Raw genomic sequence first — 13,030 nt, 5'->3', positions numbered from 1 at the left:
TTGTTATTCAGGAGTGACATTTTTGCTTTGGTGAAAAGTGCACACATCTATACTTATTAAGTAAACACGTATTTTATTAACTGTTCATAGACCTTTTAGATAGATGAATGACTTTATGGGGTTGGCTAGCCTTGGCATGATTACTGGTGACTCAGTAATTTACTTATCGGACAACAAAAAGATTTGAGCAACAAAAGTCCCAAATGATTGACCGAAGGCAATCCAGCTGGCTACTAGGAAGCATGACCGAAAAGCCGAACTTGTTCGAAACCACTTCTGCCCACCACATTTTCTTTTTAAAGAGTATTGTCAATAGAACTAAAATCTATGTACAATTATTGTGCATGAATCTCGATCGAGCCGTTGACTAAGCTGTTAAAGTGTAAGGGATTCTACCCTGAAATCCAGGGCCTTGGATGCCAGGCTCGACTACTCCTTACGTTTTCGTTTGAGTTAATATACTTTTACTTGCTCCCAGACTACAGGAAAGTGAGAAAAGGCTTTCTGGGTCAGTATCCTGTAGCGGAGGGGATAACAACGAAGGCCTTGTTCTGTCAAAACCAGAGGATGGAGGTCGGCAGTTTTTTGTCAATGACTCAATTATTGGAAGACCTAGTAAAGCCTTCATTGCAAAGGTAATGTTCGTTTAAGGTCCGAGTTATATTAACAAATTAAAGCACGAGCATCTTAAGTAAGAAAAATGGAGGGATCACTGATTACTTACCAAGAGATAGCGTGGTCGGTTGCAAAGAGTGCTTCTATTTATGCTTCCATAAAATTTATGATCCGAGATTTTTTGGTTGTGTTCATACCAGCTTGAATTCGAGCTAGATGAAGCTGTATTTGTTGACTTGTGTCTTTTGTTTTATTGTTGTCATTTTTTTATCAGCTGGTTTTGCATATGGTTATTATCTGAGCTAACTCCATCATATCATATCATCTCACACCTCAGGTTGTAGAAGTCTACTCCAGCGGAAATTTTCTTCTGGTGGAAGTAATTTCTGCCAAATTGGACGGAAATGGAACCATTACTACAGCTGTAGATATAAACATACTGAAAAGTCACAACAGACGAAGCAGGCGGTCGACAAGATATGATTTCGAATTAGCAAGTTTTAAACCCGACGGAATACATCACAAGGTACAGCTTCTTTTTAATAGTTCTGCAAAAGTATTATAAACAAACCGAGAATTAGGTAAATGCTATGTTAAGTTTGCTCTCTGATATCTATCCAAATCTTCTCAGTTTCTCCCCAGAATTATGTCCTTTAAAATTTTCATTTTCCTCAGTTGCTGTCAACGGAAAGCGCCAAGCTACAAGTCTCTTTGGATATGTTTTTCGAACTGACTATGTTTCTTGAGATAGAACCGAAGTGGTTAGGCGGAATAGAGGATGCGGCTGTTGGTCTGGAGTTAAAGGGAGAATTAGATTTCTCTCTGACATTTAATGTTGATGGGGAGTTGAGGTAAGCAATTTTAATTTAACCTCAAGATTTCTCGAAATTATTCTTTCGGCAAAAGAAAAAAATAATGGAAAATGAAATCTGAGCAACTGACGTTGTTATGGTGGACAGCTTTTTCGTTCTTTTCTGCGATAAGGCCAACATTTTCCTTTTAAATCGATTCTTGTCTGATTTTGCGGTCCAGTACGATCAGCTTACGAGCAAAGGACGACTTAGTTGATAGGGATTAATTAATCATCTTTTTTATGTTTGTCTACAGATATAACAAACGCCTAAACATCATGAAAGGAAAACAGCTCGGTCGTTCAATTTACATTCCCGTTGGGCCAATTAAAATCCCTGCCGGTATCTTCTTGGAAATATCAGGAGATGCATCTGCTGGATTATCTGTAAGTTGGCGATGTGATTCACCAACGTTTCAGTTCAACCACTGACCTTGAAAATGTCACAGCTCTCTCATTTAAGATCTATTATTTGAAATGATTGTACGCTGTCATGAAACACTTCAATGAGTTAACACAAGCACTTGTATTTCCTCTATTACCAACTCAGTCTGTGGTCCAGACAGCAAACCACTTCGTCAGTCAGCTATTCAGTTTTACAATTTGTTGGTTGGTTAGTGCGAAATCAGCGATAGGACGTAATGATTGCATGCTACCTGTATTAGTTGTCTCGGCGAGATCAAGGACGACCAAAACACGAACCTGGCCCAGGAAGACAACAAAGATTCAATAAGTACAGTACTGTGGCCAAGAAGCTCGCAGCGGCAATTTATGCTTTAGAGTAGTTAAGGAAAATATCGTCTGTATACAAAGAGGTTTAATTAGCTCACTGTGTTTTACCCTAGGGAAAAATTTCTCGTTCATTATCAGTCAATGGAGGGGTATCTCTTGGAGGCGAATGCCGTTGGAGCCGTGATAGTTGCTACAAAACTGCTGATACTGTAAGGGAAGAAAAAATACACAGTAATTTTTCATTTATTGATCATTCAAGCATTAGATATACTTTATAAACCTCTTGGCGATAGACTGGTCTTTACCTGTTGACAAAATGGCTGCTTGTACCTCTTGCTCCGTGTCAAGGATTGCAACACTGCTACTTTTTCACAAAGTTGTTCCAAAATTATGTGATATCTGAGCTTTTCCGCGATTAGCACCGTCATACTTCCGTGGGATTTTATTTTACCATGACTTCAATCAAGTCAAAACTTATTTGGATGATGTCTTTAAATATTCGTCTTCTTAAGCCTCTTCTTGTTAATTATCCTCATGCTAAGAAGATGGAGGCCTACCGTTTTCGCTTTGCATTTAGGATAGAAAGGGTCTTTTTCTTTCGGAGTGGAAGCATCAAATCAAAGCGAAAATCGAACGCCTCGTCACTGTAACTCGGTAAGTGAGCGCCAACAAGCCTCAGCAACGACGACTAGATCTTTGAAATTCTTCGTTCTTTATTTGACCTCGTTCTCCTCCTCAACATCAGCTACTCGTTCTCTCTCCCTCTTCCCCTCTTCTTACATTTTTTTCCTTTTTTTCTCGAATTGAGATCACATTTTATCCATTTTTGACATATTACTAATATAGGTTACTCTTCGCAAAGACTGGAGTAGCCCAGATCCGCAATTGGAAGCTGGAGCATTCGTCAGGATTACAGTGACACCCAAAATCTCAGTGAAACTGCCAGCGTCTCCAAAATCGCAATCAAAGGCAATCAAGTCATCCTTTTTTAGTTTTTTCGACGATTTAGGTGAGATCAATCAAACAATTCTTTCGTGCGGCCTACCTCAATCCAATTTTAACCAAAGTCCCTGATTTATTAGTTAAGGTAAAGTTTACATCAGGTAAGGTGCAGATAGGAGACATTTGCATTCGAATTTTTGCTTTGCATATTGGACGCAAAACGCTCTCGCCCCACATCAACTCATTGAGTTGAAATTGCTCCTAATACAGGCGCCAATGTGACTAAATTTTTCACTTTGGCGACCAAATCCTGAAAATTAGTCGCGAAATTGGCGACTAGAATGTTTCATCATAGCTTTACCAAGAGATAAAGTGAATTAAAAAGATTTGCAAAGATAAATCCGCGGCAAACTTCCTCGTTAAATTTGTTTCCAAAACGCAGCACATGCATCTCGATCGATAACTAGACGCCATCTTGGATTTAGGTGAGCTTGAAAGTTGCATATCATCCATCCTAGTGTCCAATTTGTAGCAGGTTAAAGATCTTTTCCTTAACTTAATTTTGGAGGGTCTATTTGAAAGCCGACAGCGTTAAAAAAGGTTCTGTTTGTCTTTGAAAATGGCGACTAATTTTTTTTATATTGGTTACCACTTTGAAGAATTTAAGAGCCAAGTGGCTATCAGAAAAAAATTAATTTCACGCCCTGCTTGATCAAATTTTTTCTTAAGAACCATCGGCTTTCAAACCTTCTTTAGACAAATCACAAGGCGAACTAAAGCAAAATCGATGCAATCTCGGAATACCTTATTTGGACATTGCTATATTTCCAATACTATAGTTACCTCGAGCATAAGTTCTAGTCTTATAATAGGGTTTAATCATAAACTATTCCTCAAATGTTCTTGGTGCATTTGCAGCTTCATTTTTCACTAATCATTCTGAACAGTTGTAATCGGATAGTGCAATCGGACATTTGGCTGTAACTGCACACCTGTAATCGGACATTTAAAGCAGTCAATCATACAAAGTCCACTCAGCTTAATCCACCAATCACAACATTAATCGCAATAATCACTTATCCAAAGACAAAATGCAGGGGAATTTCCAAAATGGAGGAATACTAGAGACGTCTCCACTGGAGATATTTGTTCTAGGTGTATGTGTTTTTTTCGGAAATTGAAATGGTTATGGTTAATTGATAACAGGACTTTTTGTCGTCCAATTCTGTCTGTAATACTCGTGATTAACAAATAGGACTCCCGCTTTGCGGTTGTCCGATTTTGTCAATCACTTGGTCCTATTGCCTTTATTAATTAAGATAATTTTGTTTCAGTTGAAGCTGGTTTTGAGTATGTGGACCTTTCCATGGCGGTATTTGTGAGCGTACCACTAGAAGCTGGTCTGGACATACGGCTTCCTACGTCTCAATGCAGTGGGAACAAACCTGCTGAATTAGAAAGCTTCTACGGAATTTCTGATGTACATCTCGGTGTCTCAGTTGGATTTCTTAAAAAACATTTGACGCTTGATCTTTCTTTGGGATATTCTAAGAGTAAACGCTATCGGTAAAAAAACTTAACATATTATACAAACAACTTGACTCCTGATGTATAGAATAGCGACACAAAGAAGTAATTATTATTCACTCGCTTTTGCTAATGAAACCAACTGCCTAAAATGCACGAGCAAAAGGAGGCTATAAATGAGAAAAATGATATCCCTACCCCTGCAAATGTAATGCAAATGCTAATGAATAAAGTACGATCTTCTCTAGACTATGGTGGTAAAAGAAACAATTGTTCTAAAGAGAAGATCATTGTCCTTGTTCTTTTCGCATAAAGAAATACATAAAAAAAATGTTTGGAAAACAGAAACAACAATAATGATAACGTGCATTAAGAAAATTCTCTGATACTTCCTAGTTTTAAGAAAGAAACTTAGACGCCTTTCTCTCTTTATAGGCAAGAGAGCGCATGAACATAAATGGGTAGATAAGTGAGTAGATAAGAAAACGGACCATATAAAGATAATTGAATGGCGGACATGACTTCCGTTTTTATTAAACTATTTAATCAATATTTTACTGTTCTTTTCTAGGGATTGTATATGTCCAGTTAAAAGTGAGAGAGTAAGTTATTATAACTATAACTTATATGAATTAATGTCATCTTTTAGTAGTTAACCTTTCAATTCTATTCCGTCTGACTTTTTTTCCTTTGTGGTAAGCGTCCTTCATCTACAGCGTTATTTTATTAGTTTTGAATATAACTTTCATCTTTTTTGTAACAGTTATGTGTGGGACCTCCACCAACGCAACCTCCACCACCTGTGGATGGCAATCCAACACCTGGTCCTCCTCCGAAAAATAAGAAAGAAAATAAACTACCTCCAAGTGGGTAAGAATGCTGATTATTCTTTTACTTCATGTGATTCAGCCTGTGCGATGCCTGGTGCTTCAAGCTTGTAGATAACTTTCCGTTCTCAGAGACTGCTGTTTGCTAGGTCTTAAAATGATTTTTAGTCTCATAAAGAAAAAAATGTGCTGAAACGGTCATGTCACTTCAAAAGAGATTCGTTGAAGCTTTGCGCAAGGTAGAATTAGTTCGAAGAATATTGCAGCAACAATACAACTGACTGATTGACTAGCTGGCAGACTAAATAACTAAGCCACCAGTTGAATGACTTACTGACCGACTGACCGAATGGCCGACGGATGAATTCATGGATTCATTATTCATTTACTTTCTCGGAAACAGTAAGACCGGAAAATTTCCATGTGGAAAAGGACCTATCTGTTCTGGGGAACGAACGGGCTCTGACTGCGATCAGCCACATAGAGGGCTTCTTCAGAGTATGTAACAGTAAATGGACCTGCAAATTGTGAACCTAATTGCAGTAACGTCATTATAGAAAAAGCAAAAAGAAACAAAGAAAAAGCCGAATTCAAATCAATTGGCATATAGCGTAATCATATGTCATCGGCATTAAAATTTGATTATTGACGATAATTACTCAGCAGGGCCCAGTTGTCTCGAAAGCCGATTAGCGCTAACCCAGGCTTAAATTTCAATCCAGGTTACTCTATTTCTTTGTTCAAAAGTCTTTCAAGGGAATTTTTCCCTATTCTTTTTTGAATCAATGATGAAATTGCAAGCAGAATGATTTGAACTAACTTTCCTTTTAAAGAATGGCTGCCTTGCGTTTTGTCAATGTTTTCGAGGAGGTGATAAGCGCGATGAAAGAAAATTAAATTTCGAAGAGCACAAAACATGCTACTGAGTTTGGCGGAGGAGTTTTTTAAAAGAAGAATATAGATCTCGTTTTTTTTGGAATCACTTGAAATTTCTATAACAACTACATCTGAAATTTTCAAGAAGTTGGAAGACCTTCCAGGTTGAAATTTTGAGAAAATTGTTCAGCTGACGTGCAAACAGCTACGGGTATTTCTGTATGCTAGCTAATTCCTATTCGGCTTTTTTATTTTCTGTTTTTGCTTTTTCTTTATAATCTTATTGCAAATAGATTTGTGTTAAATAAGTTTGAATTAATGAAGCTGACATTGTGTCTAATATTACTATTACTAATATGAAGATAATCGGTGGTGGTGAAGATAATCATGAAATCAGGAGCCGCATTTGTTGTATCTCTATAAATCAAAGTTCAATTTAATAATTCCACGAGTAAACGACCTTGGTACCAGTTTGTTTTATCTGCATACAAACACTTCTTTCAACTGTTTAAAATATGATAAGCGCGGATATTTTGCGAGGTGCTAATTTTTTTGGAAACTCACAAGAGCGGCGAAAAACAGGAGCAAAGCAATTCTTTAAACTTTGTTTTTTTTTAACTGTCCAACAAGGGATTTCTTATTCCATTTTTACCTCATTTTCAGAAATTTCGTCTTCAAAATACTTCCTACGGCCGTTCTGAGCGTCTTATCGATTGCATAAAGAGTGCGCTAAAAACAAAACAACAAAAGCGAAACTACTTAAGTGTTCCTTCAGACCAATGTAACAACAAAATCTGGTTCACCTATAGGTCCCTTTCCTAAAAAGTTAAGCCTAAAGGCCAAGAAAAGCAAATTTTCGATATTCAGCGAGGCCATTTTGTTGCTCCACTTTCCGTCCGTATTTTTACCCTGTTCTTCAGTGTTATACTGTGGTACATTTTGCGTGTTCCTTTTCCCTAATCATGGCGTATTTATGTATATTTTAGTACTCTCGAAATATATCACTGCAGTGATCTTTCTTTTGACAAAGTCATGATAATTCGCTTTACAGACTGTTCAGGTAACGGAGATCCTATCATAGCCCCAAAGTGTGAAGCGGAGTGTAACTGTTCAGGAGGATGGGAGGGAGAATTTTGTGAGCGCTTACTTGCAAATGGTGGAGGTGACCCACATCTGGAAACATTAGATGGTAAGTAGACAAAAAAACACATTCTACATTCACTTATTTACGAGCGAGAGATAAAGGGAAATGTGAAAACCCTAAAAGAGGTCCAACAATTTGCTCATCAAACTACTCAGTTAAACGATAGATTTCAACAACCCTTTGTGTTTTCGTTTGTAAATGAGAGCTTTATTTCAGGGTTTGTGTAATGTTTATGACCGAAGTTTTGATTTTTGCCTTCTTCGCCAGGTGTGAATTTTGACTTTTTTGGAATTGGAGAGTTCTGGGGTTGCAAGAGTGTTAAAAACGATTTTGGTCTTCAATTTCGTTTTTATTATTACGAGCGAGCTTCGCTTATTGGTGGAATTGCACTCAAAGCTGGGAGAAGTGTTGTTACGATTATGACGATCAAGACTGAAAGAGTTCAAGACTTGCCCATTACAAGGTTTGGTTTATGCTTCTTAATCAGTAAACAAAGTATTTCTATGATGGAGGCTGTAGCCAGGGTGACTGGGATCTTCAAGTTACTTATTCGTTCAAGTAAAACCTATTGCGATGTTGACTCACTAATAGAGAGATGTAATTCACCTTGGTTGAACGAGTGTCATTCAAGAACTTGTTGTGACTGACCTTGATTTCTCGACAGAATCGATGGAGTGGAAATGAATGCCACCAGTAATTTGTCAGAACCTATTGAAATAAGTAATGGCACAGTGTTATTGGATCATCAAAGACGTTTTTCTTTTGAGGCTGAGGAGAACAGCGTCGTTTTAATTTCACTTCAGTATGATGCAGGCAAGTCCTTAAAAGATATTTTAAGTATTTTCCTTTTTGCCCCAGCTATGCATAAGATCGGTAGGTAGGATATTAATGAGCTGGACTTTTATCCAGAAATAAACAATGCTATTAGTTCCTCAAATTGCCCCGAATAAATCTCTCTCTCAGGTGTAACAGTAACCATCGACGTCCGTCATAGTCGAGTTATGAAAAGACAGTATTTGAATATTCTCTACTCGCCAACTGCTGCTTATAAAGGTCACACTGAAGGACTGTGTGGCTTCATGGATAACAATGCCACGAACGATTTCATGGGAACCGACGGAACTCTTTACGATGAAGCCGTTCAATTTGCTGAATCATGTAAGCAAAGCCTATCGCATAGTTTGATCTAGGTGTTACCCTAATAATTTTAGTTAAAACATTTATTGGTATTGAAAAAATCCTTAAAATACAACAAAATTTTACATACGTATTAGTAACCTCGTCTTTTAGGTCTGTGCAGTGGGTCACGGACTGGAGGGGAAAAACAAGTATCTTTAATTAACAGTACGCAATGAATAAACACGTTGTTAGTAGGATTTTCTTATCTCCACTGTGCATTTGGTAGGTTAGAGAAGAGTTGCTTGTCAAGTGGGACAGCAGCGGTCCGTTTGAGTGCTGAAAGCAAAACGAGTCATTTTGAAATCGTTTCTTCAGTCGTTGGAAAATGCAAGCACATACTTAAAAAAAGGGATTAAAGTCCAATATTCCATTCAAAGTTAGAACAGGTTTTTGACAAAGAAAGGGAGATTTAAGCAATCAAGAGCAGTGTGCAGACATGGAAATAATCCATCTAGACGGGCCTAGTAACTGAGCGAATTTGTAGAATGATGCAGATGGACACCAGACTTTTTAGAGATTTAAAGATAAGCCAAAAGAGGATGTTTTAAGTAACAATAGGTGATTTATCCGATACAATCTTCCTCCGGTTTTTTAAATACGATAAATGGGGTAGTCTGTGGCCGGCAAAATGAAGACAATAACCTGAAAAACACTTTATTTCCAGCATGATAAGCAATGTACATATTGTCGAACTGTATCAATCTATATGCCGATGAAACTGTTTCTTTCATTTAAAAGGGAGGATCACAGATTGTCACGATGGCTCAGGCACGAAGGACTCTTGGTCATGGAACTCATCAAACTTTTATCACGATGACATAATGGACCTAACGTACACAGATCCCACATACATACCTATGTATTCACTGGACGGAATTTCGCGGTCTCTACTGCAGGTTAATAAACTCGTGTGTATAAATCAAAGCCATAACTTAGATCTGTTATGTGATTGGTCATTTAGCAACACCATCTGAGCAATAATAGGACTATGTTGCTGCATTGCTTTTATTTGGACAGTGTGATTGGCTAGTCTATACCTTATGCATGTGTTATTGGACAGAACGCTTCAATTCCTCATTTTTCACTCGTGTGATCACGGACCAAATTGGATTCCGCGCGGTTCATCTGCCATTATTCAAAAAGGGGAAACTCGACTGCAACAAAAATTTTAAAAAAATAAACCCTGCTTCTTTGAACAACCCTGTGGCATACAATCTGATCGCTGTTATGAAGAACGCACATAACAATGCAAAACAAAACAAAAAGCAGAAATTAGAAACAAAACCATCACGTCTGGCCACGATTTAAAAAAAATGTAGTGAGTCTCCTTTAGCTTGGTGTCCTTTTCTTTACCTTAATTTGAGATGAGCATCCAGGCGCTTGTTTAAAGACTTAAGATGGTTGAGATAATCTTCTTAATTTGAGATAAGATTTACTATGACTCTTTTTTGTTATTCATCTTCAACGTAGATTGCAACAAGCATGTGCCAATCTTTAAACATTTCTGATAACGATTTACAAAGTTGCATATTCGATGTCGCTATTACCAACGACACGACATTTACTGATCAGGAAACTTTTAAACGAGGTAAGCTTTATTAACGAGTGCTTTGTAAAGATGATTTCATAAGTTTAAGAACCAAGTTCGTTTTTCTATAGAGAGTGAAGGACATTTGGTGTTTCAATTTATATCAAAATGTTACTCGTTACCATCCAAAAATACAAATATTAGATGAAAACTACCTCGAGGATATTGTCATTGATAAAAAGTTGTATTAAACATAACAACCTGAAAGTTTAAGAGTGCGCAAAAGGAAATTTTCAAAGTAACAGTATATAAAGGCTGGAGCGCTAACTTGTTGGCCTCAACATGCTTACGAGATCTGATTCTTTAAAGCTAATATTTCAAATGGCTTTTAATAATTCATTCAAGAAATTGGATTTCTCTGTTTAAGGCTGTCCAGACCAATGCTCAGGTAAAGGGAGATGTATCAATGGAACATGTAAATGTATCGAAGGTTGGACTGGGAAGAGTTGTGACAAAGGTATTGGTTATTTTCAGCTTGAATCCTATCAACAGGTGTTACATAGATAAGGAGGACGCCTGGATCTCTCTGCTAGAATTCTTCAGTAAATTTTATTTCTCTTTATTCTGTATAAGACATACAATCATACCCAGCGTTAAGGCTCTCTTAATTTTGTTGTGCGTGTGTTTTCTGCTTCGTTTTTGTGTTGTTAAGACTGTTTCTGTTTTCGGAGCTTCACAGCAGGTTCAATTTTCATTCTGAATTTTAACATAGCACAATTGGGTTTTTCAGTGTTGCCATCTGGCATCTTCACACAAAAACCGTAATTCTTCAACCTAACTTTGTCATTGTAATTTTCTTGCCCTCAGGCTCTTGTCTGAACTGTTCAACCATCCATGGCGCGTGTGTTAAAGGATTTTGTGTCTGTGACCTGGGCTGGGAAGGACGAAGCTGTGAACTGGAAGGTTATGCCGTTCATGGTCATCTTCTAAATAAAATAGAGTATATTCATTTTGTTCGAAGATCTCCTTATATTGACACCGGGAAACTCTTTTAAGCTGCTAAATGGATGTTCTCAAAGACATTATGAATGAGCTTGTTTGAGATTGTTTGACCAGGCTGGATTTTCTCTTTTCCTCAGGAAAAGTTGATCTAATTTTGCAACTGGCATCGAGTTTGAAACGATTGAAAAAGAAAGAAGGGCGCTTGCTTCTAGAGGTCGAGATCTGATTTCATTTGCCGAAAGTAGTGCCCTTTGTGATGATTTTTCAACGACGCGCCTTTATATCACACCAAAATACTAACGTTTATAAATTATTGTGATCTACAGCCACTTGCTTTGGAGTTAACAACTGCACTAGCACTGAACACGGCAGTTGTAAAACGACAGATGTTTGCCAGTGTAATCCCGGCTATATAGGTCAGTTACATGGATCTTCTTGTGGCTGTTTGTTGTTGATGTTATTATAAACGCAAGCTAAATTACTTAAAAAAAAAAAAGATCAGTGGTAACCAGTGATATTGTAAGTTCTCGGTCAGCGGAGATCAACCAATGAGAAGGCGTGAAAAATCGGTGGGGGTCTGCGGAGGAGAGTTTCATTTCAGTTGCTGTAATCGTGAAAACCAAAAAGACTGAAGATGGATCGGTGGCAGCTTGCACCTTGGCCCGTGGTTGGTGGAGAGCGAAGGCGAACTATTAGTCACAGTGGACGAGCGGAGGGGATAATTAGGGCGTAATTTATTTAAGAGATTATAGTGTAGCAAGTTAAAAAGTAGACCGGTGATGGCTTTTTTATAATCAGTCATACCAAGAAAAGATGAGATTAATCAATTATTCAATCCATGCACTTTTGCTTTTAATTGTTCTCAGCAGAAATCTTAATCTAAAGTTCGTACTTTACATAGCTGCCTTGTGCTTATAAAAATACTATCAGCCCGTTATATCGCCCGAAACAATTCTTGTTCTTAAAACAGGTGCATTTCTCGTATTTCCAGGTACTAACTGCAGTATTGTTCCTACTTGTTACGATGTATCAAACTGTTCTGGCAATGGAATCTGTGTGGATTTCGATGTATGCAAATGCAATACGGGATGGACTGGAAGCAATTGTGCTCGATACTCTTGCGAACTATTGAATTATTGTTCTGGTGAGTTATCTTGGGAAATCATTTTCATAGTCTACCAAGAGATGTCATTTCTGACTTTCCTCCTATCCTACATTGCTTCTTTTTGTTCGTCTTTATAACGTTCTCCTGGTCCGATGCTAGTATTAATGTTTTCCTGTCCTTTCTCTCTTCCTTGCTGTCGATAAGAACACGGTAGCTGCGTGGCACTTGACAAATGCACCTGTGATTATGGCTGGACTGGAGTAAGCTGCGCCCTTCCTGACTGTGAAGCTGTCAATCAATGTTCCGATAAAGGAGAGTGCGTTTCCAGCGACAAGTGTCACTGCCTTCCGGGGTTTATTGGAGCGGATTGCGGTCAGATGGTGGACTGTAGTCATCTTGCAAACTGCAGTGGCCAAGGCGTTTGCGTTTCCACTGAGATGCTGAATGTGTCTTGCAGTTGCTATCTTGGTTTTACTGGAGACAACTGCAGTCAGCCCACTTGCACAACCGTGAATAATTGTTCCGCCCATGGTGCGTGCATGGAAGCCGAGTTCTGCAAATGTGACTTTGGATACATTGGAACCGACTGCAGTAACTTTTCTTGTGAGGCTGTCAACTATTGCTCCGGCAAGTGCATTGGTTTTGTTAATAATCTTTTCCTAAGTCGCAACTCTTGTGGACACGACATACTAGCGAGGAGAAC

At 38.1% G+C, this 13,030-nt stretch overlaps 1 protein-coding gene across 1 annotated transcript in view; it reads left to right on the top strand.

Moving 5' to 3' along the window:
- The window catches only part of LOC113686526 (uncharacterized), a 30,212-nt gene that overhangs the window by 14,376 nt on the left and 2,806 nt on the right, over positions 1–13,030 (top strand). The window contains exons 15-35 of the mRNA XM_089207783.1: positions 479–635; positions 953–1,141; positions 1,291–1,466; positions 1,723–1,852; positions 2,311–2,406; positions 3,044–3,206; positions 4,474–4,705; positions 5,238–5,268; positions 5,430–5,536; positions 5,897–5,991; positions 7,421–7,558; positions 7,781–7,976; positions 8,178–8,326; positions 8,477–8,671; positions 9,431–9,588; positions 10,163–10,280; positions 10,648–10,737; positions 11,088–11,183; positions 11,549–11,638; positions 12,214–12,366; positions 12,532–12,954. Coding sequence (XP_089063909.1) covers positions 479–635; positions 953–1,141; positions 1,291–1,466; positions 1,723–1,852; positions 2,311–2,406; positions 3,044–3,206; positions 4,474–4,705; positions 5,238–5,268; positions 5,430–5,536; positions 5,897–5,991; positions 7,421–7,558; positions 7,781–7,976; positions 8,178–8,326; positions 8,477–8,671; positions 9,431–9,588; positions 10,163–10,280; positions 10,648–10,737; positions 11,088–11,183; positions 11,549–11,638; positions 12,214–12,366; positions 12,532–12,954 — 3,182 coding nt within the window. The remainder of the gene's footprint in view (positions 1–478; positions 636–952; positions 1,142–1,290; positions 1,467–1,722; positions 1,853–2,310; positions 2,407–3,043; positions 3,207–4,473; positions 4,706–5,237; positions 5,269–5,429; positions 5,537–5,896; positions 5,992–7,420; positions 7,559–7,780; positions 7,977–8,177; positions 8,327–8,476; positions 8,672–9,430; positions 9,589–10,162; positions 10,281–10,647; positions 10,738–11,087; positions 11,184–11,548; positions 11,639–12,213; positions 12,367–12,531; positions 12,955–13,030) is intronic.

The sequence above is a fragment of the Pocillopora damicornis genome, chromosome 5 (assembly GCF_964200805.1).
Source record: "Pocillopora damicornis chromosome 5, jaPocDami1.2, whole genome shotgun sequence".
NCBI lineage: Eukaryota > Metazoa > Cnidaria > Anthozoa > Scleractinia > Pocilloporidae > Pocillopora > Pocillopora damicornis.
The sequence above is the reverse complement of the archived record's forward strand: the minus strand, read 5'-3'. Positions and strand labels throughout refer to the sequence as shown.